This window comes from Coregonus clupeaformis, chromosome 2 (genome assembly GCF_020615455.1).
Source record: "Coregonus clupeaformis isolate EN_2021a chromosome 2, ASM2061545v1, whole genome shotgun sequence".
In the NCBI taxonomy this organism is placed as follows: Eukaryota; Metazoa; Chordata; class Actinopteri; order Salmoniformes; family Salmonidae; genus Coregonus; species Coregonus clupeaformis.
Window position 1 is genome coordinate 9105419 of NC_059193.1, and position 27129 is coordinate 9132547.

Genomic DNA, 27129 nt, shown 5'->3' on the forward strand with positions numbered 1-27129 from the left:
TGTCTAGGTTAGTTTCTAGATCGTTTAGATCTATGTTGGCCAGGGTGGTTCCCAATCAGAGGCAGCTGTAGCTCGTTGTCTCTGATTGGGGACCATACTTAGGTAGCCTGTTGGCACTAGTGGGGTGTGGGATCTTGTTCCGTGTAAGGTATGTTGTGTGTATATGCTACCTTGGACGTCACGTTTCGTTTGTTGTTTTGTCGTGGTGTTTAGTCGTAAATAAACATGTATGCTTATCACGCTGCGCCTTGGTCCGTCTCGTCCGTAAACGATCGTGACATGGAGTCAGCTAACCTGGAGTCTAATCAATGAGACGAGATTGGAGATCTTGGTTAGAGCTGCCCTGCCCTATAAAAAATGCTCACAAAATTTGAGTTTGCTGTTCATAAGAAGCATTGCCTGATGTGAACCATGCCTCGAACAAAAGAGATCTCAGAAGACCTAAGATTAAGAATTTCTGACTTGCATAAAGCTGGAAAGGGTTACAAAAGTATTTCTAAAAGCCTTGATGTTCATCAGTCCACGGTAAGACAAATAGTCAGAAATTGAGAAAGTTCAGCACTGTTGCTACTCTCCCTAGGAGTGGCCGTCCTGCAAAGATGACTGCAAGAGCACAGCACGGAATGCTCAATGAGGTTAAGAAGAATCCTAGAGTGTCAGCTAAAGACTTACAGAAATCTCTGGAACATGCTACAATTTCTGTTGACGAGTCTACGATACGTAAAACACTAAACAAGAATGGTGTTCATGGGAGGACACCACGGAAGAAGCCACGGCTGTCCAAAAAAAACATTGCTGCACGTCTGAAGTTCGCAAGAAAGCACCTGGATGTTCCACATCGCTACTGCCAAAATATTCGGTGGACAGAAGAAACTAAAGTTGAGTTGTTTGGAAGGAACACAACACTATGTGTGAAAAAAAAAAAAGGCACAGCACACCAACATAAAACCTCATCCCAACTGTAAAGTATGGTGGAGGGAGCATCATGGTTTGGGGCTGCTTTGCTGCCTCAGGGCCTGGACAGCTTGCTATCATCAACGGAAAAATTAATCCCAAGTTTATCAAGACATTTTGCAGGAGAATGTAAAGCTATCTGTCCGCCAATTGAAGCTCAACAGAAGTTGGGTGATGCAACAGGACAACGACCCAAAACACAGAAGTAAATCAACAACAGAATGGCTTCAACAGAAGAAAATACGCCTTCTGGAGTGGCCCAGTCAGAGTCCTGACCTCAACCCGAATGAGATGCTGTGGCATGACCTCAAGAGAGTGGTTCACACCAGACATCCCAAGAATTTTGCTGACCTGAAACAGTTTTGTAAATAGGAATGGTCCAAAATTCCTCCTGACTGTTGTGCAGGTCTGATCCGCAACTACAGAAAACGTTTGGTTGAGGTTATTGCTGCCAAAGGAGGGTCAACCAGTTATTAAATCCAAGTGTTCACATACTTTTCCCACCCTGCACTGTGAATGTTTACATGGTGTGTTCAATAAAGACATGAAAACGTATAATTATTAGTGTGTTATTAGTTTAAGCACACTGTGTTTGTCTATTGTTGTGACTTAGAAGAAGATCAGATCAAATTCTATGACCAATTTATGCAGAAATTCAGTTAATTCCAAAGGGTTCACATACTTTTTCTTGCCACTGTATATAATGTTGAGACCTGTGAGCCATGCCTTTTAAAGCCATGCTCTACCACCATGCTATTGACCTTGCCTTTTTACCAGGCCTTCTGCATTTCCACATGACCTCTTGAACCCTAAAGCTCTGTATTACAATGTTTACTTTGACTGGATCCAGGAAGTAAAGTCTCTTTTACCTTGTCAAAGTCAACTTGCTACTTCAAAATTCCCGCTTACCACAGCCTTAGATAGACAGTATATTATACAGCCCAGGAGACAAGATCACAGATTATTTTTCAGGGTTTTATTGATCAATCTAATTAATAGAAACACCACAGAGCTTTTCCATGGAAGTCTGAAGATTTGCGGCAATAAACAAAGGTGACAATAAGTACAAAACTACATTTACTTCATTACATTTACTTCATTACATTTACTTCAGTACAGAACAATGCAGAGAGAAGTTCTTCTAAACCTCATATTCAAACAATTATAAAAAATACATCATTCTTTCATCCAACCCTCCTTCACAGATACAATGATGAAGAGGACGTTGATGCTGTACGGAATTTACGGCACTCATGTTAGCTCCTTTGGCAGCAGCAAATCATGATAGAGATGATGGGGAACTAAGGTTGGTCCAGATTACTTATAAAATGTTTTGGTTTGCAAAGAGAGTTTTTGGTAATATTATATAAACTGAAGGCACTGTCAATCCATATTTAAATATAAAACCTGTGTGATCAATGTGTTTTGTAGTTTTCACTGTCATGTTTAGAATAGGAAATGCTTTGGAAACCTGCGTTGGCTCAGGTGCCATGATAGGGTAGATTGCCATCAGAACCATGTATTTATAGAGTTGGGCCATTGAGATTTCTTCATTTACATGACACTACAACATTCTATGGCAGCCATGTTAGCTCCCCATTAACATTACATGGGGAATATTTAAATCATGCTATGTAACAGAATGTCTAGAATTAGAACAACATTTTAAAGTTGGCCCAACTCAACTACATGGCTCTGCCCATAGAATTAGGAATTACAACACAAAATAAGAATTTAATAGGATATCTATGGCTCTGCCTGCCATTATCAGTGCATTATGGAGCTATGTGGGTCTATGACATCATCCACTCTAGTGAATGACAGAATCTCTCCGGTTCTAAGCCTGTAGAGACAGCACCAGGGCCATTAGACCCAGAACCCAGAGAGGACTAGGCCAGGCCAGGCCCACAGAGCCACTCAGAAGATACTCCACCCGGGACCAGGAACCGTTGTTGGGCAGAGGCACAATCCCCAGAGTCCTACACATCAAGTTGTACACATCCACTGCTCTGATAGGGGCCGCACGAACATTCCTCTTGAAATCTGTAGGTAAGAAGACAATTTGTTGATTATTATACCTGTGGGTGTTATCATGGCAAAGACAGTACAGCAGACAGAATACAAATTATTTTATGGGTCACTTCCAAAGTACAGTAGTGTTATTTGATAATGATAAGATTGATAAGAGTCATAACAACCCTGATTACAATAGTTCAATAAAGTTATAGGCAGTACAGCTCAGGTCATGTTAATGATCACTACTTATGAGAGTGATGCTGTAGTACACAGGCACTGTGTTTACTATGCACAGTACATTGGGATCCTATATCTATATATACACTGAACATAAATATAAACGCAACATGTAAAGTGTTGGTCCCATTTTTCATGAGCTGAAATAAAATATCCAAGAAAATATGCACAAAAAGCTTATTTCTCTCAGATTTTGTGTACAAATGTGTTTACATCCCTGTTAGTGAGCATTTCTCCTTTGCCAAGATAATCCATCCACCTGACAGGTGTGGCATATCAAGAAGCTGATTCAACAGCATGATCATTACAAAGGTACACCTTGTGCTGGGGACAATAATTCCACTCTAAAATGTGCAGTTTTGTCACACAACACAATGCCACAGATGTCTCAAGTTTTGAGGGAGCATGCAATTGGCATGCTGTGACTACAGGAATGTCCAACAGAACTGTTGCCAGAGAATGTAATGTTAATTTCTATTTCTATTCTATTCTATTTCAACCATAAGCTGCCTACAACATCGTTTTAGAGAATTTGGCAGTACATCCAACCGGCCTCACAACCGCAGACCGCGAGCAACCACGCCAGCCCAGGACCTCCACATCCAGCTTCTTCACCTGCGGGATCATCTGAGGCGGGGAGGGAGTGCTGAGGAGTATTTATGTCTGTAAAAAAGCCCTTTTGTGGGGAAAAAACTCATTCTGATTGGCTGGGCCTGGCTCCCCAGTGGGTGGACTTGGCTCCCAAGTGGGTGGGCCTATGCCCTCTCAGACCCACCCATGGCTGTGCCCCTGCCCAGTCGTTAAATCCAAAGATTAGTGCCTAATGAATTTATTTCAATTGACAGATTGCCTTCTATGAACTGTAACTCAGTAAAATCTTTGAAATTGTTGCATGTTGCGTTTATATTTTTGTTCAGTATAATTCTATGACTATGAAGGCCTACTGATCAGACAGTTGTTACCTGGTCCCTGTGCTAAGAAGAAGCCCCTCATGTCCACAAACTCATTGTCGTAGCCGTGCCAACCATGCTGCCATCCCTGCGGCTCTGGTGAACTGCTGTTCTGCCAGAAAGGCAGTTTGGACTTGCTCTGAAAACAGAGGCAGCCATGTCAGTACGTAATGGCTTAAAAGACAGTGGAATTAATGTTAGCCTACTTCTTCAATTATAGCACATTATAGCACACATGGACACTAAGGTCTTGTCCCAAATGGAACTCTGCTCCCTATATACAGTGGGGGAAAAAAGTATTTAGTCAGCCACCAATTGTGCAAGTTCTCCCACTTAAAAAGATGAGAGAGGCCTGTAATTTTCATCATAGGTACACGTCAACTATGACAGACAAAATGAGACAAAAAAATCCAGAAAATCACATTGTAGGATTTTTTATGAATTTATTTGCAAATTATGGTGGAAAATAAGTATATGGTCAATAACAAAAATTTCTCGATACTTTGTTATATACCCTTTGTTGGCAATGACACAGGTCAAACGTTTTCTGTAAGTCTTCACAAGGTTTTCACACACTGTTGCTGGTATTTTGGCCCATTCCTCCATGCAGATCTCCTCTAGAGCAGTGATGTTTTGGGGCTGTCGCTGGGCAACACAGACTTTCAACTCCCTCCAAAGATTTTCTATGGGGTTGAGATCTGGAGACTGGCTAGGCCACTCCAGGACCTTGAAATGCTTCTTACGAAGCCACTCCTTCGTTGCCCGGGCGGTGTGTTTGGGATCATTGTCATGCTGAAAGACCCAGCCACGTTTCATCTTCAATGCCCTTGCTGATGGAAGGAGGTTTTCACTCAAAATCTCACGATACATGGCCCCATTCATTCTTTCCTTTACACGGATCAGTCGTCCTGGTCCCTTTGCAGAAAAACAGCCCCAAAGCATGATGTTTCCACCCCCATGCTTCACAGTAGGTATGGTGTTCTTTGGATGCAACTCAGCATTCTTTGTCCTCCAAACACTTTTTACCAAAAGGTTCTATTTTGGTTTCATCTGACCATATGACATTCTCCCAATCCTCTTCTGGATCATCCAAATGCACTCTAGCAAACTTCAGAAGGGCCTGGTCATGTACTGGCTTAAGCAGGGGGACACGTCTGGCACTGCAGGATTTGAGTCCCTGGCGGCGTAGTGTGTTACTGATGGTAGGCTTTGTTACTTTGGTCCCAGCTCTCTGCAGGTCATTCACTAGGTCCCCCCGTGTGGTTCTGGGATTTTTGCTCACCGTTCTTGTGATCATTTTGACCCCACTGGGTGAAATCTTGCGTGGAGCCCCAGATCGAGGGAGATTATCAGTGGTCTTGTATGTCTTCCATTTCCTAATAATTGCTCCCACAGTTGATTTCTTCAAACCAAGCTGCTTACCTATTGCAGATTCAGTCTTCCCAGCCTGGTGCAGGTCTACAATTTTGTTTCTGGTGTCCTTTGACAGCTCTTTGGTCTTGGCCATAGTGGAGTTTGGAGTGTGACTGTTTGAGGTTGTGGACAGGTGTCTTTTATACTGATAACAAGTTCAAACAGGTGCCATTAATACAGGTAACGAGTGGAGGACAGAGGAGCCTCTTAAAGAAGAAGTTAAGGGTCTGTGAGAGCCAGAAATCTTGCTTGTTTGTAGGTGACCAAATACTTATTTTCCACCATAATTTGCAAATAAATTCATTAAAAATCCTACAATGTGATTTTCTGGATTTTTTTGTCTCAATTTGTCTGTCATAGTTGACGTGTACCTATGATGAAAATTACAGGCCTCTCTCATCTTTTTAAGTGGGAGAACTTGCACAATTGGTGGCTGACTAAATACATTTTTTCCCCACTGTAGTGCACTACTTTTGACCAGGGCCCATAGAGCTAGTCAAAAGTAGTGCACTATATAGGGAATAGGGTGCCATTTGGAATGCACACTAGGTATATCATCACTGAGATGTGACGTGTCAAAGCCTTACCTCTGTTATAAACCAGCCAGGGTCAGCCACCAGGGTCAGACTGGAGACAAACTTCCCCCCCTTGTAATGGAAGCGGTCAGGGACCTGATTCCTCCTGTAGACATTCATGTTCCGTACACTGCTCAGTACTGTGTAGACCTGCCATCAACACAACTCAGATTCACTATACATTCTATTAAAGGCTTTCTCTCCCTGTTTTGCTCAGGGAGAGGTGTAGCTACAAATTGCATCCCACTCTATTGGGCAGTAAGTAACCCCATGGTAATGACATATGGGACCTTCTCCTGTAAATTTTGCTACAGAAGTTATGGCTGGCTTGACTGAGGCCTTTCATATACATTGTTACGGATCAAACTTTGAACAGTTTGGAAATGTTTGTTTTTTGACAGGGAAGTGTAAACAAGTTACTAAATGTGCCAACATTACATGTTTGTTTCTGTTTACTATGGTAGAGAGGAGAAATCAGGGACGCATGTTTTTTCCAGTGTCCTTGGCTGGGTTGAAAGACAATTGGCCTGTATGGATGACAGAAATGGAAAGCAATTCACCTCCTCATATTTAGCTTGTTTTGGCCACAGACTGACGACAGGCCCCCTGTCCATCATCTTGACAACGTCAGACATGTTTATGTACGTCACAAGCTCAATGACTTTCTCCATCCACTTGATCTCTGTCATCCCATGGTCGGAAAACATGATGACGTTCAGCTCGTCACGCAGGTTCTTCTCCTGAAATACAGCAGGGTGGTGGTAACCTGTTTAGATCAAAGGCTGCGACTCAAATGGCACCCTATTCCCTATATAGTGCACTACTTTTGACCAAAGCCCTCTGGTCACAATGTACGCTCAACATTCTGACCACAATCAGCAGGCTATATCTGTTACTTTGTACAAATCATTGTAGCATGGAAACATTTTTGCTGGATTGAGTAGTTAATTTTTACTCTCTTTTCAATGTTTGGAAAACAATATAGGGCCTAACCTTAATCTTTTGGTTTAGCGCCTGGAAGGCGACGTCCAGCCTCTGAACAGCAGTCTTCACCTGAGAAGACATGGGGCCATAGTGATGCCCCTCTACGTCAATCTTCTCATAGTACACAGCAGCCATGTCTGCTCTGCCACTACTGATGAAGTAAACACAGGTTTGTTGTTATGGTGTTACTACACAACAGAATGGCACTACATTCCAAACCTGGCTGATTCCAAAACACCTCCATTTCTTACCGTAAAGCATCGAGAGCACTTTCAATAGAATCTGTCAGATTTTTCTCTGTGGGATTGTAGACGTATTCCTCACAGAACGAAGATCTCACACCCAGAATCTCCACCTCACAACCTGATAACAAGACAGTAGATAACAGGTGTCACATCACTGATCACTGTGCTTCTAGAAGGTTCACACTTGAGTTCATCTCAATGATCCAATTGGAATGTACATCAATGGAAGGCATTTAGTTTGATTCCAGAATATACAGCATCTGAATCCTGTGTTCTTGATATGACTGGTAGACAAAACATTTGAAATGCTTGAATAATTATAAATATATCCAAAACAATGTAATGCCACTGGGGGCCTTACTGTATTTATTTATTTATCTATTTCCAAAGCTCTGATCACTCTGAAATGTGCCAGAGTGTCCTTACCGGGCCAATAGTACATGAAGACTTTCTTCCCGAGTTTCTGCATGGTTACCCAGATGGGCTCAGACCCGTCCCACCACATTGGCAGCCGACTGTCTTGGTTGGTGCCAATTAGGAATTCCTTGAGAGAGCGCTGATCCCACATGTAATTCCCTGTCATTTGGTGCACTTCACAGTACCGGCCTGAAAACCCAGAAATTGCTTTTTTATTTCAGAAGTTAGATATGGACATGGATAAGACTTTTTATGGGCAAAGACTCAAGGGAGAGTAGTGATGTGTAGTGATGTGTGCCAGCTTTATAAGGACATTTAAGTATTTCTGGCCCAGCTGCTAATTTCTATCCAGCTCGATCCAAAAGGGTTCCTGTGACTGAAAACTGCTGTCTACAGCTGAGTGTCAGTTCTAAACCATCATTTAGATGTTAACTAAGTTGGTATCCATGATCCCGGACATTAATACTTCAGCTATTTTCATTAAACAACCCGTTGACCTGTAATTTGACTGTTGTGTATTTGTTGTGGGACATTGGGTAATGTTAAGTTTGCTGGCTAACCCCCCAGTGCTTTAAACACAGCCAGCATTCACAAAATCACTCACAAGATATGATGTAATGCATAACGGCAGTCAGGCGGATGCTTTTTGGTCACGGAGCCTACACTCTTAGAAAAAATGGTTCCAAAATGGTTCTTCGGCTGTCCCCATAGGAGAACCCTTTTGGGTTCTACCTGGAACGCAAAAGGGTTCTACCTGGAACCCAAAAGGGTTCTACCTGGAACCATCATACCTGGAACCATCATATCAGTCCCAGGCAAGGGCCTGTTTCAGCCAGTTAACCTACACTCTTAGAAAAAAAAGGTGCTATTTAGAACCTTTAATGGTTATTCGGCTGTCCCCATAGGAGAACCCTTTGAAGAACCCTTTTTGGTTGCAGGTAGAACCCTTTTTGGTTCCAGGTAGAACCCTTTTGGGATTCATGTAGAACCCTCTGTAGAAAGGGTTCTACCTGGAACCCAAAAGGGTTCTACCTGAAACCAAAAGGATTCTACCTGCAACTAAAAAGGGTTGCCTGGGACTGATATGATGCAATAAAACAACATAAATGATTATCTCCGTGAGCGCTGCCGTCTTCATTCGTTAAAGTTGGATTATTGCTCAATTCTCTAGGTTCAATTTAGTTGAGACAGCGAGTGCTTTCTCCCCAACCCTTACAAAACACACACAGACTCAAGGTCATCCACACACACAGCAGTGTCTCATCCTCCCTTTCCCCTAGCAGGCTCACACTACCCGGTATCACACAACTCACAACACAAACAGGACACTTAACCTAAAACAGAACTACAGTCACAACTCATAACACAACACTAACACAACTACAGTCACAACTCATAACACAACACTAAAACAACTACAGTCAAACTCATAACACAACACTAACACAACTACAGTCACAACTCATAACACAACACTAACACAACTACAGTCACAACTCATAACACAACACTAACACAACTACAGTCACAACTCATAACACAACACTAACACAACTACAGTCACAACTCATAACACAACACTAACACAACTACAGTCACAACTCATAACACAACACTAACACAACTACAGTCAAACCTCATACACGACAACACGTTGAGCAAGGCCACATCTTTTATTTTAACAACCCCTTCAATACTGCCATTGCTGTTTTTAGAGGCGCTCATGCAACTATGTGGTTCCTTATTAAACTCAGATGCCAGGAATGCAGCTAATCTAGGGGCTTTTGTTTTCTTATCTGCCTTTGGAGACACAGTTGGTTAGCAGAGTTACGACAATCAGAAATTACTCAAATAAATGCTCTGAATCCTTTTGGTAGGTCAGCGGCACAGCTCTGCCAAGAGTTTTTCCTCTGAGAAAAACAATCCAAACTGCAGCTGTGTTTTGTTAGCCACCTGCAGTAGTCTCTATGGAAATGTGAGGTTCAGTTTAAATACATTTACGTTTTAGTCATTTAGCAGACGCTCTTATCCAGAGCGACTTACAGTTAGTGAATGCATACCTTTTCATACTGGCCCCCCGTGGTAAACGAACCCACAACCCTGGCGTTGCAAGCGCCACGCTCTACCAACTGAGCTACAGGGGCCTATAAATAGCACTGACAGGGTGAATGGGGGCCAGTACAGGACTTTTATAAGGCTACCTGTTATAATAGGTTGACTTAGCTTCAGAACACACGTATGTACTGTATAGAGATGCTAGAAGGAACATATTTGTACATTATTAATGTTATTTACTGCAGCGTTTCAGGGGAAATACTGCCCCCCCCCCTCCCCAAAAGTTCCCAAAAGACCATACCACTCTCTTCCCTCAGTCCCTCCTGTGTCATGTGCTTTACAGATTATACAATGACCAAAGGTTGGTCTTCAGAATGACCTGCAAATTCCATTGGGAGTGTGAGGGAAACGTTAAATTGACAGTACCACCTGTGTGAAGTGTGGAACGTGCAGAAAAGTACCCACAATAAATAACAATTTCACAAGTAATATACAAATGCCCAAAACATATTCTCATGTATTGACACCTGGCCTTTTCTCAGCTCAGAGGCAGTCAATTAAAGACTGGCGACTACAAAGTATTTTTAAAACCTCACGCTTTGGGCTGGATGTGTCAATGTGTAGTTCATACATGCATAATCTATGAGCAGAATTACTGTTTTACCTCAATTAGGCACGAAATCCCTAGTTTGAAAGCGACTGTTTCCCCCTCAGGAGACTAAAAAGATTTGGCATGGGTCCTCAGATCCTCAAAAAATTCTACAGCTGCACCATCGAGAGCATCCTGACTGGTTGCATCACCGCCTGGTATGGCAACTGCTTGGCCTCTGACCGCAAGGCACTACAGAGGGTAGTGCGTACGGCCCAGTACATCACTGGGGCAAAGCTCCCTGCCATCCAGGACCTCTATACCAGGCGGTGTCAGAGGAAGGCCCTCAAAATTGTCAAAGACTCCAGCCACCCTAGTCATAGACTGTTCTCTCTGCTACCGCGACGGCAAGCGGTACCGAGTGCCAAGTCTAGGTCCAAAAGACTTCTCAACAGCTTCTACCCCCAAGCCATAAGACTCCTGAACAGCTAATCATGGCTACCCGGACTATTTGCACTGCCCCCCACCCCATCCTTTTTACGCTGCTGCTACTCTGTTAAGTATTTATGCATAGTCACTTTAACTCTACCCACATGTACAGTGGGGAAAAAAAGTATTTAGTCAGCCACCAATTGTGCAAGTTCTCCCACTTAAAAAAGATGAGAGAGGCCTGTAATTTTCATCATAGGTACACGTCAACTATGACAGACAAATTGAGGGAAAAAAATCCAGAAAATCACATTGTAGGATTTTTTATGAATTTATTTGCAAATGATGGTGGAAAATAAGTATTTGGTCACCTACAAACAAGCAAGATTTCTGGCTCTCACAGACCTGTAACTTCTTCTTTAAGAGGCTCCTCTGTCCTCCACTCATTACCTGTATTAATGGCACCTGTTTGAACTTGTTATCAGTATAAAAGACACCTGTCCACAACCTCAAACAGTCACACTCCAAACTCCACTATGGCCAAGACCAAAGAGCTGTCAAAGAACACCAGAAACAAAATTGTAGACCTGCACCAGGCTGGGGAAGACTGAATCTGCAATAGGTAAGCAGCTTGGTTTGAAGAAATCAACTGTGGGGAGCAATTATTAGGAAATGGAAGACATACAAGACCACTGATAATCTCCCTCGATCTGGGGCTCCACGCAAGTTCTCACCCCATGGGGTCAAAATGATCACAAGAACGGTGAGCAAAAATCCCAGAACCACACGGGGGGGACCTAGTGAATGACCAGCAGAGAGCTGGGACCAAAGTAACAAAGCCTACCATCAGTAACACACTACGCCGCCAGGGACTCAAATCCTGCAGTGCCAGACGTGTCCCCCTGCTTAAGCCAGTACATGTCCAGGCCCGTCTGAAGTTTGCTAGAGTGCATTTGGATGATCCAGAAGAGGATTGGGAGAATGTCATATGGTCAGATGAAACCAAAATATAACTTTTTGGTAAAAACTCAACTTGTCGTGTTTGGAGGACAAAGAATGCTGAGTTGCACCATACCTACTGTGAAGCATGGGGGTGGAAACGTCATGCTTTGGGGCTGTTTTTCTGCAAAGGGACCAGGACGACTGATCCGTGTAAAGGAAATAATGAATGGGGCCATGTATCGTGAGATTTTGAGTGAAAACCTCCTTCCATCAGCAAGGGCATTGAAGATGAAACGTGGCTGGGTCTTTCAGCATGACAATGTTCCCAAACACACCGCCCGGGCAACGAAGGAGTGGCTTCGTAAGAAGCATTTCAAGGTCCTGGAGTGGCCTAGCCAGTCTCCAGATCTCAACCCCATAGAAAATCTTTGGAGGGGAGTTGAAAGTCCGTGTTGCCCAGCGACAGCCCCAAAACATCACTGCTCTAGAGGAGATCTGCATGGAGGAATGGGCCAAAATACCAGCAACAGTGTGTGAAAACCTTGTGAAGACTTACAGAAAACGTTTGACCTGTGTCATTGCCAACAAAGGGTATATAACAAAGTATTGAGAAACTTTTTGTTATTGACCAAATACTTATTTTCCACCATAATTTGCAAATAAATTCATTAAAAATCCTACTATGTGATTTTCTGAATTTTATTTCTCATTTTGTCTGTCATAGTTGACGTGTACCTATGATGAAAATTACAGGCCTCTCTCATCTTTTTAAGTGGGAGAACTTGCACAATTGGTGGCTGACTAAATACTTTTTTCCCCCACTGTACATATTACCTCAACTACCTCAACTAGCCGGTGCCCCCGCACATTGACTCTGCAACGGTACCCCCCTGTATATATAGCCTCCCTACTGTCACTTTATTTTACTGTATATATAGCCTCCCCTACCGTCACTTTATTTTACTTCTGCTCTTTTTTCTCAACACTTTTTTTGTTGTTGTTTTATTCTTACTTTTTTTGTTTAAAATAAATGCACTGTTGGTTAAGGGCTGTAAGTAAGCATTTCACTGTAATGTCTGCACCTGTTGTATTCGGCGCATGTGACCAATAAAATTTGATTTGATTTGATTTGATTTGGAAGCTGTCCAGCGCTATTTCCCCCCAGGTGGACCAACCCCCAAGCAATTTGAGTTCCAACCAGTGGCATGTATTCATGGATGCCAAGGGATACCAGGCTTCTCCAAAAGATTTACCAAGAAAAAATATTTTAAATACAATTTAAAATGTAGCTTTCGTCTCTCTGTGTTTCATAATTCTCCTTCAATTTGCAAGAGGCTGAATGTATCTCTCCGGAGAAAGCATCCGAGTGAGTGAAACAGCGCCCCCTCTGTCTCCGTATGTGTAGCCCATCTACCTGATGCTGTCTGGTCAAAAAGAGTATGACATTAATGCCGCCAGTAGCGTTGAATGCAAGGGAAGCCAGCAAACATTTGGCCTCCCTTTAAATTATATATATTTTTATAATAGCCAATCAGCGTTGAGCTAAACTGAGTGAGTTCAACTGTGAATGGTCCTGGCACACCAAAATAAAGTGTCAAAGGAAGCAGGTTAGGATTTGGCTTCACACCAATCACATCACATCAAAAGCCAAACATCATTGACAGAAATGTTTTATTGTTGCATCCCCTTGTGTCGTTGTCCTCCAGTGGCTAGCTAGCTAAAATGGCCCTTTCCTAAATTAGCCATGGATGGAGATAGGGATTTGGACATGTGGTTTTACTTAATTCTCTGTAGGCCAAGGATCACAATGGCGATTCTGATCCATCCATAAATTCATACATTGTTGTGCCCCTAGCCTGAGAGGATAGAAGTTCAACATGTAGCTAGAAGTAGTAGGCTAATGTGAACTAGCTGGCCTGGCGTATTGTTGCCCATGAATGGAAGTTAGGCTAGCGAGCAAGCATTGTAGCCAGGTAGCCTAGGACAACAAAAACTAAAAGTGTGTTTCGGCAACATGAAAGAGAGGAGGATGGATTTGGCGTTTATTTACAAGTAGGGTGAGTCAACATGTTTTTTGTACTTGCACGCCCGCACACGCACGCACACACAGAAATCAGCATAGGTGATTAGATGATGTTGAAGTTGAAATGGTGCTGAGATAGTGGAGGCAGCTCCTGTTTTCTTTGCGACTTGCTGTAACTCTCTGTGTTTCTAAATCAATAGTTGTTTAGTAATCCGAAAATGTCGGAAACATTACCTTGCTTGACCATGCTGTAGGTCATGTAACTGTTTGTTACATGCAATATGCTTTGTGGACTTCACCAGACAGATGTTGTTCTCCGGTTTTGTGATGAAACAAAGGTGTAGTTGAATTTATTCTGCCACTGTGTCTTCTAATTGTCACAACACATAGGTTGTAATATGGCATTTTGTTCCTGGCTTGGCTTCCCCAGTGATTTTACCCATGCACCGCTACTGGTTCCTCGCCATTTGAGTGACAGCTAGCCAAGTTGCACACACAGCAGAGCGAGAGAAAGAGAGCAATGACGTGGCGCACATATGTGATGTTTCACGCAATTTTTCGGGGACTACTTTTGGCTTGTGAGCGCGACTTTTAGAACTACTGGCTACAAAGTATACAAAAGTACCAGAGAATGTGTTTAATAATATACAGGAGGACAGTAAGAAGTACTCTCTCCTCTTTCTATGTGTCTGTACAGTAAACTCTCACAAGTAGCCCCCTTCCCTGACTCCCTCCAAATAAACGTGTCTCTGAAAAGCTCCATCAGCTTTGAAATAGCCCCTTATGCATGGCTCTAGTCTAGCCCTGGGTGACTGGAGGGCCCTGTGTCAGATGCTCGGGGTAACTGGAGGGCCCTGTGTCAGATGCTCGGGGTGACTGGAGGGCCCTGTGTCAGATGCTCGGGGTGACTGGAGGGCCCTGTGTCGGATGCTCGGGGTGACTGGAGGGCCCTGTGTCGGATGCTCGGGGTGACTGGAGGGCCCTGTGTCAGATGCTCGGGGTAACTGGAGGGCCCTGTGTCGGATGCCCGGGGTAACTGGAGGGCCCTGTGTCAGATGCTCGGGGTAACTGGAGGGCCCTGTGTCAGATGGCCTTTGTCAGCTCTGTTTGGTTATGTTGCTAATGCCTGTGCACAAAATGGTGGTAGTAGCCTGAGCCGTGGCTTTGTTGAGGGGAATGTGCTCTACCAAAACAACTTACATCAGCAAATCATCCACAAAGTGATCTGGCGATTGGGAGGGATTTGACAGAATCTGTTGTCTTTGGGGCTTTACTGCTCTCCCCTCTGCCCCTCTGCTCTCTCTGCCAGGGGTTCAGCCTGGAGTGGAGATAGCCTACAGCCGCTGACTGAGGAGCCGTACAGACCAGGGCTGTTATTACTGAGATAGCCTACAGCCGCTGACTGAGGAGCCATACAGACCAGGGCTGTTATTACTGAGATAGCCTACAGCCGCTGACTGAGGAGCCGTACAGACCAGGGCTGTTATTACTGAGATAGCCTACAGCCGCTGACTGAGGAGCCATACAGACCAGGGCTGTTATTACTGAGATAGCCTACAGCCGCTGACTGAGGAGCCGTACAGACCAGGGCTGTTATTACTGAGATAGCCTACAGCCGCTGACTGAGGAGCCATACAGACCAGGGCTGTTATTACTGAGATAGCCTACAGCCGCTGACTGAGGAGCCGTACAGACCAGGGCTGTTATTACTGAGATAGCCTACAGCCGCTGACTGAGGAGCCATACAGACCAGGGCTGTTTTTACTGAGATAGCCTACAGCCGCTGACTGAGGAGCCATACAGACCAGGGCTGTTATTACTGAAGTGAGCAGGCACTCCTTACATATATTATAAGCATAAATGTCACCAAACACAACATAAAGCCCCTATATAAGACCACCACTACTACCTACCTACATCTGTTGTTATGTCACTACTACACTGTCAGTGATGGTGTCGTTCTCTACCAGGACTCTGAAGAGGTCCAGTGAGAGAACTGATCAGGTGCAAAGCAGTGTATGTTGTTAAGTATGTGAGAGAACTGATCAGGTGCAAAGCTGTGTATTTTTTTTACATTTTTAGTCATTTAGCAGACGCTCTTATCCAGAGCGACTTACAGGAGCAATTAGGGTTAAGTGCCTTGCTCAAGGGCACATCGACAGATTTTTCACCTAGTCGGCTCGGGGATTAGAACCAGCGACCTTTCGGTTACTGGCACAACGCTCTTAACCACTAAGCTACCTGCCTCCCCATGTATGTATGTTGTTAAGTATGTATCGTATGGTTATTGTTACTGTATTAACGAAACTGACAGATTGTGTTCTGTGGCAAACTGTAAACGTTGTTGTTACTTTGGGTTAGTAAAGTGATTTAAACTTTAACTAGTTGTCCCCAGAGCCATATATTTAGAGTTAGGCCAACTTTTAGAATTTTGAATATTTTTCTAATTCTAGACATTTCGAGACATAGCATTATTTAAATATTCCCCATGTAATGTTAATGGGGAGCTAACATGGCTGCCATAGAATGTTGAAGTGTCATGTGAATGCATCATAATGCAGAAACCGGATTGGCCCAACTCTCTAAATACATGGCTCTGGTTGTCCCTTGTTTTCACTCATACCATATGTAAGTGATACAATAGAGACAGTGTGGTTGCCAGGGGGGAGAGGTGCGTGGGGCTCTGCTACTGACGAGGCAGAGTCCTACTGCTTGAGGACCCAGGAAAGCTGTGCCAGGCTCCTGTCCATCAATGGATGTATTATACATCCATCACTGCATTAGGCTACTGTCAATGTCTACACAAAGTTTACAGAGTATGGCCTACTTCTGAAATGTTATCTCATCTGCCTTCCATTCCATGGTGTAAAGTTTCCTTTCATTCATTGTTGGGTTGATCATTTCTAAACCCAAGTTATCAAATCATTCATTAACAATGTATCATTCTGCAACAATATTGATGAGAATGATTGACCAATTATTATTTCAGTGTTGCCACAACAGAGTACAACACGCTACTTTACAACTTTGTACATAAACATCAAAGTTTAAACTCCACTGTCACTATATACTATTTGTTCAGGCAAGCAATAAAGGTTCAAATGGATTCCACCTGTGAACTTACTATTTGTTCACACTATATGTCCAAGATAACAAAGAAATGGCTCCAAGTTCTTAAAATCTTATTTGGTGATCAATCATGGTCAACCTTTTGTAGCCTAATCTATATTTTTTCACAGCTGTAACTTTGAGGCACAGTCAGGTAAAATCATCTCACCTGTCATTAGTGAGTAGTAATTGGGGTATGAAAGGCTGGGGAAATCGGGGGTCATATAATCCACTTTGACCCCATTATCCATTATCTCTTTAAACCCAGGCAAGCTTTGCAGATCGTCCATGTAATCATATCGAAATCCATCGATGAGGAACACTAGAAGTTTGCGGCTGGCGAGGGAGGATCCCGACAAAAGCACTGCGAGAATGGCGATAGCGCACGCCAAGCTCTGTCTGGACATGATGGCTCGTGACGGTCCTCTGATATGCTCATGTAACGGTACTGAACGATGCGCGCGGAGGCAGGGGCCCCTATATGAGTAGGGGCGGGGGCAATGGCATTGTTATAGGGCTAGGCCTACTGCAGTTTGAGAATGAAAGTCCATGCACTCAGACTCACTCTAAGGAAAAACACTGAATGTTATTCTTTATTTTGTTTTATACATATTTAATAAGGGCCTAGGCCTATGTGATTGTTTTCTTTAATCATTTTTACAGTGGAAAATTAAAGTGACACCCTAAAGCCCACTGTAACATATGGAGAAAATTATATTTGCTGTTTAATAAAATTGACATTTCAAATAGTTGAATAAATCAAAATGTCATTGGATTATTGAAGACCAAGTTCCATATAATATCAATCAATGATGTATATAATACCCACAAAGCATTTTTACTCTAAACCCGTAATATCAATAATGACCAGCAGAGTGTATTCTTCTCATATATTTTCCTAAGGAACACTTGTACAACACATTATACAACGGGCAGGTTTAATCCTGAATGCTGATTGGTTAAAACCGCATTCCAGCCTGTGTCCATAGATACAGAACAAAAAGACTGAACGACTGGGTCCGGTCTCTGGCCTCCGAACCGATAGAACGAATGACCAGCCGGCTTGGGTAGCAACCCTAGATTTGTGTTAGGACAATATCTTGTTGAAGGATGAAATAGTATGAACAGATTAATCAAAATAAGGGTTTTAATAAAAATATGTCAATCATTATTTGAATATGTTGGTAACCTCTTGTTTAAAAGTGATAATGCACTCGAAGCCGTGTGCATTATTGCCACGGTTTGCCGGTCCGAGACGAACCGGTGCCAATATATCCTCCAAACCCCGGCTTTTCGGGCATTATCACTTAAGTAGTACACTCTTAGAAAAAAGGGTTCCAAAAGGGTTCTTTGGCTGTCCCCATAGGATAACACCTGTTGGTTCCAGGTAGAACCCTTTTTGGTTCCAGGGAAAAAGAACCGTTGTAGAACCCTATTTGGAAAGGGTTTTACACATGGGTGAAATTAAGGCGGTAGGTCCGGTACTGTGTCCCGGCAAAATAAATAGTTGGGGTACACCGCACGGGTAAAACGTGAGCCTATCACAATTAATACAACATGCCCAAAAAACTATAGGCTATTACACCATTATTTAACATTACTGCATGTAAGCCGCATGAAAAATTAGTGAATTGACTGGAAACCGGGTGTATAGGGTAGTAGGGGGTAACAAGCCCCCTGAGGTAACTCCCCACCACCCCCCACCCCCTGTAATTCACATAAAGACCACAAGATGTCACCAAATTATTTCCCCAACACTTTCCCTGGCTGTCACTGTTCTTGCTGAACAGAAAATGTCCTCTGTGTCATCACAACTTTTGGAGATATTTCAACAAAACAATTTTGTGGTAAGTTGATCAAATTTTTTGAAATTTTGAAAAAGTTGTAAATATATTCCAATGAAGTTAGATAAAAAAAATTTATATATACAAGTAGGAAAGCCTTAAGATAAATAATCCACTTGTTTAGAGAGAAACATTTAGATAATTTTTGAGTAGTAATATGTTGGATGAGTGTGTTGGGGGCAACTCCACCCCCCCCCCCCCAATAGGGGGTAACTGGCCACTGGGGGCCATGATTGGCTTAGTGTTGTGTCACTCATGGGGACACTATGTCACTGCCAATCGCAAATTCAACAATGAGTGGTTTGGAAGGAATCAGTGGCTAAAAACGAGCTCCGACTGGCAAAATACGGTCATCCAACTCAGAATTGTAAATCGGGAACACAGGCCTCTTTCTAGAGCTACGACCTGAAGATCACTGACGTCATCATGATTCAACCTTGTTTTTTCTGAGTTCCCAGTTGTCTTGAAAGCACCATAAATCCAGAGAATGCCAGACTTTGATGACAAAGTTTGATGACAAAATTTGCCTATGAAGGACCGCTGCGCCACCTTCCTGTTCAAGTGAGCACAGCACAACAAGGTGAGTCCAAAAATGTCTTGTATGCTGCTGCATAAATGATGTAATATGCCAGAGAGATATGTATACTGTAGCTAAGAAAGTAATACTAAGTGAATTTTGTATAGTAAGCTGTTAGTAGCCCATGTGCCTCACCCTAATAATTGGGTCTATTATCCCCTCTTAATTTCGCCTAGTGTTCTGACTTGATGGTGCACATGTAGCCTATAACCTGTTTTAGAAAAATGTCATCATTGAAAATTGTAAGAGCTTTCATTGTCTGCTTTATTGCCCCCTTTATTTATCCTACGGTTCTGACTTGGTGTAAAGTGAGAACACTGTGAGAATGGCCCATGTTCTGAATTCTGTCGCTGTACATTTCAAAAGTGCTGAACAAATAGTTATATTGACTACGTCCGTCCTAGCTCGGTCATTAATGTCTTAATCGAAATTACGGATTGCCTCTTATCCGCTTGTCGTCCCCTTATGCCATAGTTTGTACATCTCAATTGTCAGTAGAAACCACATTTGTTTAAGCAAGTCAGCCATATCAGCTATGTTTTTTTTTAAGGCAGTAAATGAGGCTGAATGAACTGTTTCACTGACAGACAAGGCTCCGCTGATAGCCAGGTGTAACAGTGGTAAGGTGTTGGGACTGCTGTTGGGACTTTATGTAGGCCCTAAGTTTGTGGGCAGCGTTTGTCACCATTATAGTGCAATTAATGTATTGTTTAGTGTTGTATAGTGGCTTTGCTGGCATGCACCCCCCAAAAAAAATGTTTTGCCCCACCAAGATTTACATGCTAAAATCGCCACTGCTTTATAGCATTTTAGCTATTTTACACAGCATTTTATGTCATATAGCTAGATAGCTAGATACGTTTTTAAGAGAGAGCTTTTCAATTGACATCTCTCCCCCTGTTTTCAGTCACAGGTGGGGACTGGTTTAGGTGTGAGCTGTGCAGGAGGTGGACTCATGAGTTGTGCTCCAATTTCACTGAGGATAGCTTTATTTGTGACCTACAGTTGAAGTCGGAAGTTTACATACACTTAGGTTGGAGTCATTAAAACTCGTTTTTCAACCACTCCAATTTCGTGGTATCCAATTGGTAGTTACAGTCTTGTCCCATCGCTGCAACTCCCGTACGGACACGGGAAATGCGAAGGTCGAGAGTTGTGCGTCCTCCGAAACACAACCCAACCGAGCCGCACTGCTTCTTGACACAGTGCCCGCTTAACCCGGAAGCCAGCCACACCAATGTGCCGGAGGAAACACCGTACACCTGGCGAACGAGTCAGCGTGCACTGCGCCCGGACGCCACAGGAGTCGCTAGTGCGCGATGGGACAAGAACATCCCTGCAGGCCAATCCCTCCCCTGGACAGTGCTGGGCCAATTGTACGCCGCCCCATGGGTCTCCCGGTCGCGGCCGGCTGCGACAGAGCCTGGACCCCACTCCACAAATTTCTTGTTAACAAACTATAGTTTTGGCGAGTCGGTTAGGACATCTACTTTGTGCATGACACAAGTAATTTTTCCAACAATTGTTTACAGACAGATTATTTCACTTATAATTCACTGTATCACAATTCCAGTGGGTCAGAAGTTTACATACACTAAGTTGACTGTGCCTTTAAATAGCTTGGAAAATTCCAGAAAATGATGTCATGGATTTAGAAGCTTCTGATAGGCTAATTGACATCATTTGAGTCAATTGGAGGTGTACCTGTGGATGTATTTCAAGGCCTACCTTCAAACTCAGTGCCTCTTTGCTTGACATCATGGGAAAATCAAAAGAAATCAGATAAGACCTCAGAAAAAATGGTAGACCTCCACAGGTCTGGTTCATCCTTGGGAGCAATTTCCAAACGCCTGAAGGTACCACGTTCATCTGTACAAACAATAGTACACAATAATAAACACCATGGGACTAGGCAGCCGTCATACCGCTCAGGAAGGAGACGCGTTCTGTCTCCTAGAGATGAACGTACTTTGGTGCAAATCAATCCCAGAACAACAGCAAAGGACCTTGTGAAGATGCTGGAGGAAACAGGTACAAAATGATCTATATCCACAGTAAAACAAGTCCTATATCGACATAACCTGAAAGGCCGCTCAGCAAGGAAGAAGCCACTGCTCCAAAACCACCATAAAAAAGCCAGACTACGGTTTGCAACTGCACATGGGGACAAAGATCGTACTTTTTTGAGAAAGGTCTGATGAAACAAAAATAGAACTGTTTGGCCATAATGACCATCGTCATGTTTGGAGGAAAAAGGGGGGGCTTGCAAGCCGAAGAATACCATCCCAACCGTGAAGCACGGGGGTGGCAGCATCATGCTGTGGGGTTGCTTTTCTGCAGGAGGGACTGGTGCACTTCACAAAATAGATGGCATCACGAGGAAAGAAAATTATGTGGATATATTGAAGCAACATCTCAAGACATCAGTCAGGAGGTTAAAGCTTGGTCGCAAATGGGTCTTCCAAATGGGCAATGATTTAAGCATACTTCCAAAGTTGTGGCAAAATGGCTTAAGGACAACAAAGTCAAGGTATTGGAGTGGCCATCACAAAGCCCTGACCTCAATCCTATAGAATATTTGTGGGCAGAACTGAAAAAGCGTGTGCGAGCAAGGAGGCCTACAAACCTGACTCAGTTACACCAGCTCTGTCAGGAGGAATGGGCCAACATTCACCCAATTTATTGTGGGAAGCTTGTGGAAGGCTACCCGAAACGTTTGACCCAAGTTAAACGATTTAAAGGCAATGCTACCAAATACTAATTGAGTGTATGTAAACTTCTGACCCACTGGGAATGTGATGAAAGAAATAAAAGCTTAAATAAATAATTCTCCCTACTATTATTCTGACATTTCACATTCTTAAAATAAAGTGGTGATCCTAACTGACCTAAAACAGGGATATTTTTTCTAGGATTAAATGTCAGGAATTGTGAAAAACTGAGTTTAAATGTATTTAGCTAAGGTGTATGTAAACTTCCGACTTCAACTGTATGTACAAATTAGAATCATGCAATAGCAGAGCATAATAAAGTTGCCACATCAATGTTACACTGAATTAATTAGTTATTGTTATTAAATGTTATATTCCAATGTTATTTAATGTTATTAGTTATATTCCATTCCAATATTATATTCCAATGAATATTGTTTTTTATGAATTAAAAACAACTATTGAAAACCTTTTGCTCCTGAATGTCATTTTAAAGATTGCTGGGATTTACCCCGGTACTTTAAATAAATAAACATTTTCTAAACACCACATTTCATAAAATAACTAAAAAAGTGTAAACTGTAGCCACCCGAGGCGCGCGTGGACAACAGTGGATGCATCAATTCAGGCTACAAGTGGAGGCCTAATGACAATCGCAGAATGTAATTACAATACACGTAGGTGTTTTGTAACTGATTCCATTCATGAAATTTCGGCTGCACAGTGCACTGTTGGTTTGGATGCTGAAATTATTTTGTGAGTGAACGAATGTGCGCGGGTAGCCTACAGGAGCGCCTCTGTTAAGTGACTGTTTGACAATCAGATGAAAACATCATGACTGGTTGTGTTTATGCCACATTCAAAGTAATAGGCGCCGTGTCCATAAGGCTAGGGGAAGCTTTCCCTAAAGTAAATTGCATTAAATTGCCAAAATTATATAGCCTATTTAGCTTACTCCTGTCTATACAGAAAGAAATAAACTCATTCAAAATAGGCTACTACACCAGAAAGCATGATTTGGCCACAGAGGATCATTAGCTTTTCTTTTTTTAAAGCTGTGGATTGTTTTAAATCGCATAGCCTACAATTAGTCTGAATGGCCGGTAATTTGGGCAACGCGCGCTGCAAATACCAAATACAGTGAGGGAAAAAAGTATTTGATCCCCTGCTGATTTTGTACGTTTGCCCACTGACAAAGACATGATCAGTCTATAATTTTAATGGTAGGTTTATTTGAACAGTGAGAGACAGAATAACAAAAAAATCCTGAAAAAAGCATGTCAAAAATGTTATAAATTGATTTGCATTTTAATGAGGGAAATAAGTATTTGTCCCCTCTGCAAAACATGACTTAGTACTTGGTGGCAAAACCCTTGTTGGCAATCACAGAGGTCAGACGTTTCTTGTAGTTGGCCACCAGGTTTGCACACATCTCAACAGGGATTTTGTTCCACTCCTCTTTGCAGATCTTCTCCAAGTCATTAAGGTTTCGAGGCTGACCTTTGACAACTCTAACCTTCAGCTCCCTCCACAGATTTTCTATGGGATTAAGGTCTGGAGACTGGCTAGGCCACTCCAGGACCTTAATGTGCTACTTCTTGAGCCACTCCTTTGTTGCCTTGGCCGTGTGTTTTGGGTCATTGTCACGACCCATTTTCAATGCCCTGGCTGAGGGAAGGAGGTTCTCACCCAAGATTTGACGGTACATGGCCCCGTCCATCGTCCCTTTGATGCGGTGAAGTTGTCCAGTCCCCTTAGCAGAAAAACACCACCAAAGCATTATGTTTCCACGTCCATGTTTGACGGTGGGGATGGTGTTCTTGGGGTCATAGGCAGCATTCCTCCTCCTCCAAACACGGCGAGTTGAGTTGATGCCAAAGAGCTCGATTTTGGTCTCATCTGACCACAACACTTTCACCCAGTTCTCCTCTGAATCATTCAGATGTTCATTGGCAAACTTCAGACGGCCCTGTATATGTGCTTTCTTGAGCAGGGGGACCTTGCGGGCGCTGCAGGATTTCAGTCCTTCACGGCGTAGTGTGTTACCAATTGTTTTCTTGGTGACTATGGTCCCAGCTGCCTTGAGATCATTGACAAGATCCTCCCGTATAGTTCTGGGCTGATTCCTCACTGTTCTCATTATCATTTCAACTCCACAAGGTGAGATCTTGCATGGAGCCCCAGGCCGAGGGAGATTTACAGTTATTTTGTGTTTCTTCCATTTGAGAATAATCGCACCAACTGTTGTCACCTTCTCACCAAGCTGCTTGGCGATGGTCTTGTAGCCCATTCCAGCCTTGTGTAGGTCTACAATCTTGTCCCTGACATCCTTGGAGAGCTCTTTGGTCTTGGCCATGGTGGAGAGTTTGGAATCTGATTGATTGATTGCTTCTGTGGACAGGTGTCTTTTATTCAGGTAACAAGATGAGATTAGGAGCACTCCCTTTAAGAGTGTGCTGCTAATCTCAGCTCGTTACCTGTATAAAAGAAACCTGGGAGCCAGAAATCTTTCTGATTGAGAGGGGGTCAAATACTTATTTCCCTAATTAAAATGCAAATCAATTTATAACATTTTTGACATGTGCTTTTCTGGATTTTTTTGTTGTTATTCTGTCTCTCACTGTTCAAATAAACCTACCATTACAATTATAGACTGATCATTTCTTTGTCAGTGGGCAAACGTACAAAATCAGCAGGGGATCAAATACTTTTTTCCCTCACTGTTGATCAGTGTTCGCCAACTGGTCGATCGCGATCGACTGGTCGATCTTCAAGGCATTCCTAGTCGATCCCCAAACATTTCTGTAGAAAAGCCAAGGATAAAGGCATAACGGCTTGCGCTCCTTTTTTTCCGTGTTGCACTGTTTGCGGTAGGTGCACCTGATTCAGACGCCCCGCGCAACTCGGAAACTCGGGCATCTTTCTAGAGCTCCGACTTCCCGACCTGGAGTTCACTGACGTCATTATTTGACCTCGTTTTTTCCGAGTTCCCAGTTGTCTTCAAAGCACCATGACCATCAGACGCAGGTACCATCAGTCCAGTAAAATAAAAAAGCAAATTATTTGCAAATTATTTCAATTTAAGCTCAGCTGTGCCTCCAACGGATCTATTTTGTTATCAAAGCTCGAGTTTTGAAATATAATATGGTCTGAGAAGGACAATATTGGCAGGCTAGGCATATAGACAATAGTCTGTGATAATGTATTAGGCCTACTGCACAAACCTCATTCCTACAGAACAGTTTTTATTAGGTTAATGTTACATTTTGTAAATCATGTTTTTTTTTTTTTTTTATCTGAGCGGTAGATCTTGGCTTGCTTTTTGATTGCGAAAGTGATCTTGTTTCAAAAGGTTGGTGACCACTGATATAGATGATTGTTGAGTTGCGACTGTCAGTGAAAGCAGAGAGATCCAGCCAGGCATATCACAATATTTAAAAATACTATCGCGGGAAAACTGTTCGGAAAGCAAATGACTATTGCTGTAAAGATATGACAATGGAAAGACTCCAATCTGTCTTTTAGTTATCAAAATTCTTAACTTAATTGAGCGAACAGTAGCCTATCTTATTGGCACCAGCGGAGAACTTCGGCCATATCACCGGTGATTGTGCATATTCACTGTCTTTATCATTGGGTCAGTGCAACTTTTATTTGTTTTTGGACAATAATTTTCTTCTTCGAGGTTAGATGGAAGTCATATTGTATCTGTGTCACCCCTTTTCGTAGGCCGATTATATGGATCAGACAACATCGTTTTTATTGATCTGTCTGATCTGTCAGTCAGCAGAGTAGGCTACCTTGTAATTTTTTGTAGCATAAAAAAAAATGCAATGAAATCTACTTTCACCCCTGGTTTTACATGGAACCCATAAGTGTTCTACTTGGATGAAACCAAAAGGGTTCCTTCTACCTGGAACCAAAAAGGGGTCTCTTATGTGAATAGCTGAAGAACCCTAAACACAACATGTAAAGTGTTGGTCCCATGTTTCATGAGATGAAATAAAAGATCCCAGAAATGTTCCATATGCACAAAAAGCTTATTTCTCTTAAATGTTGTGCACACATTTGTTTACATCCCTGTTAGTTAGCATTTCTCGTTTGACAAAATAATCCATCCACCTGGCAGGTGTGGCATATCAAGAAGCTGATTAAACAGCATGATCATTACACAGGTGCACCTTGTGCTGGAGACAATAAAAGGACACTCTAAAATGTGCAGTTTTTTCACACAACACAATGCCACAGATGTCTCAAGTTTTGAGGGAGTGTGCAGTTGGCATTCTGACTACAGGACTGTCCACCAGAGCTGTTGCCAGAGAATTTAATGTTAATTTCTCCACCTTAAGTCGGCTCCAACATGGTTTTAGAGAATTTGGCAGTACATCCAACCAGCCTCACAACCGCAGACCATGTGTATGTCATTGTGTGGGCGAGCGGTTTGCTGATGTCAACGTTGTGAACAGAGGGCCCCATGGTGGGGTTATGGTATGGGCAGGCATAAGCTACGGACAATGAACTCAATTGCATTTTATCGATAGCAATTTGAATGCACAAAAATACAGCCACGAGATCCTGAGGCCCATTTTTTAAAAAGGTATCTGTGACCAACAGATGCATATCTGTATTCCCAGTCATGTGAAATCCATAGATTAGGGCCTAATTTATTTCATTGACTGATTTCCTCATATGACCTGTAACTCTGTAAAATCTTTGAAATTCTGTAAAATCTTTGAAATTGTTGCGTTTATATTATATAAATATTTTTTAGCACCTTTTTTTAAAGAGTGTAGTAGGCTACACATGTGTCTATGAAAAGCACGTCGAGCTGAATGTTTCAGATAGTCTACTGAAGCAAATTAAGAAAGAAAGAGGTTTAGACCTATGGGGTCAAAATTCGGATTGGAGAAACAATACACAGCGTACAACAATTATTTTACAAGCGTTAAAGAGACGGTGGCAAAATTCACCAATGAGTAGTGCCCATACAAAGATTTTGAGTCAAACGCAACGTATATAGGCTCTGATTGGCTAAGCGTCGCCTCACGAGCCGGGTGTAA

General features: G+C 42.7%; 1 protein-coding gene across 1 annotated transcript; it reads right to left on the reverse strand.

Moving 5' to 3' along the window:
- Positions 1 to 1908: 1908 nt before the first annotated feature.
- enpp6 (ectonucleotide pyrophosphatase/phosphodiesterase 6) lies at positions 1909 to 17397 on the reverse strand. Its single transcript, XM_041843459.2, has 8 exons — positions 17107 to 17397; positions 7801 to 7980; positions 7381 to 7492; positions 7139 to 7280; positions 6706 to 6885; positions 6158 to 6295; positions 4170 to 4296; positions 1909 to 2997 (listed from the first exon to the last, which is right to left on the reverse strand). Exons 1-8 carry the CDS (start codon positions 17342 to 17344, stop codon positions 2792 to 2794), a joined length of 1323 nt encoding a protein of 440 aa, XP_041699393.1. The 5' UTR covers positions 17345 to 17397; the 3' UTR covers positions 1909 to 2791.
- Positions 17398 to 27129: the final 9732 nt, after the last annotated feature.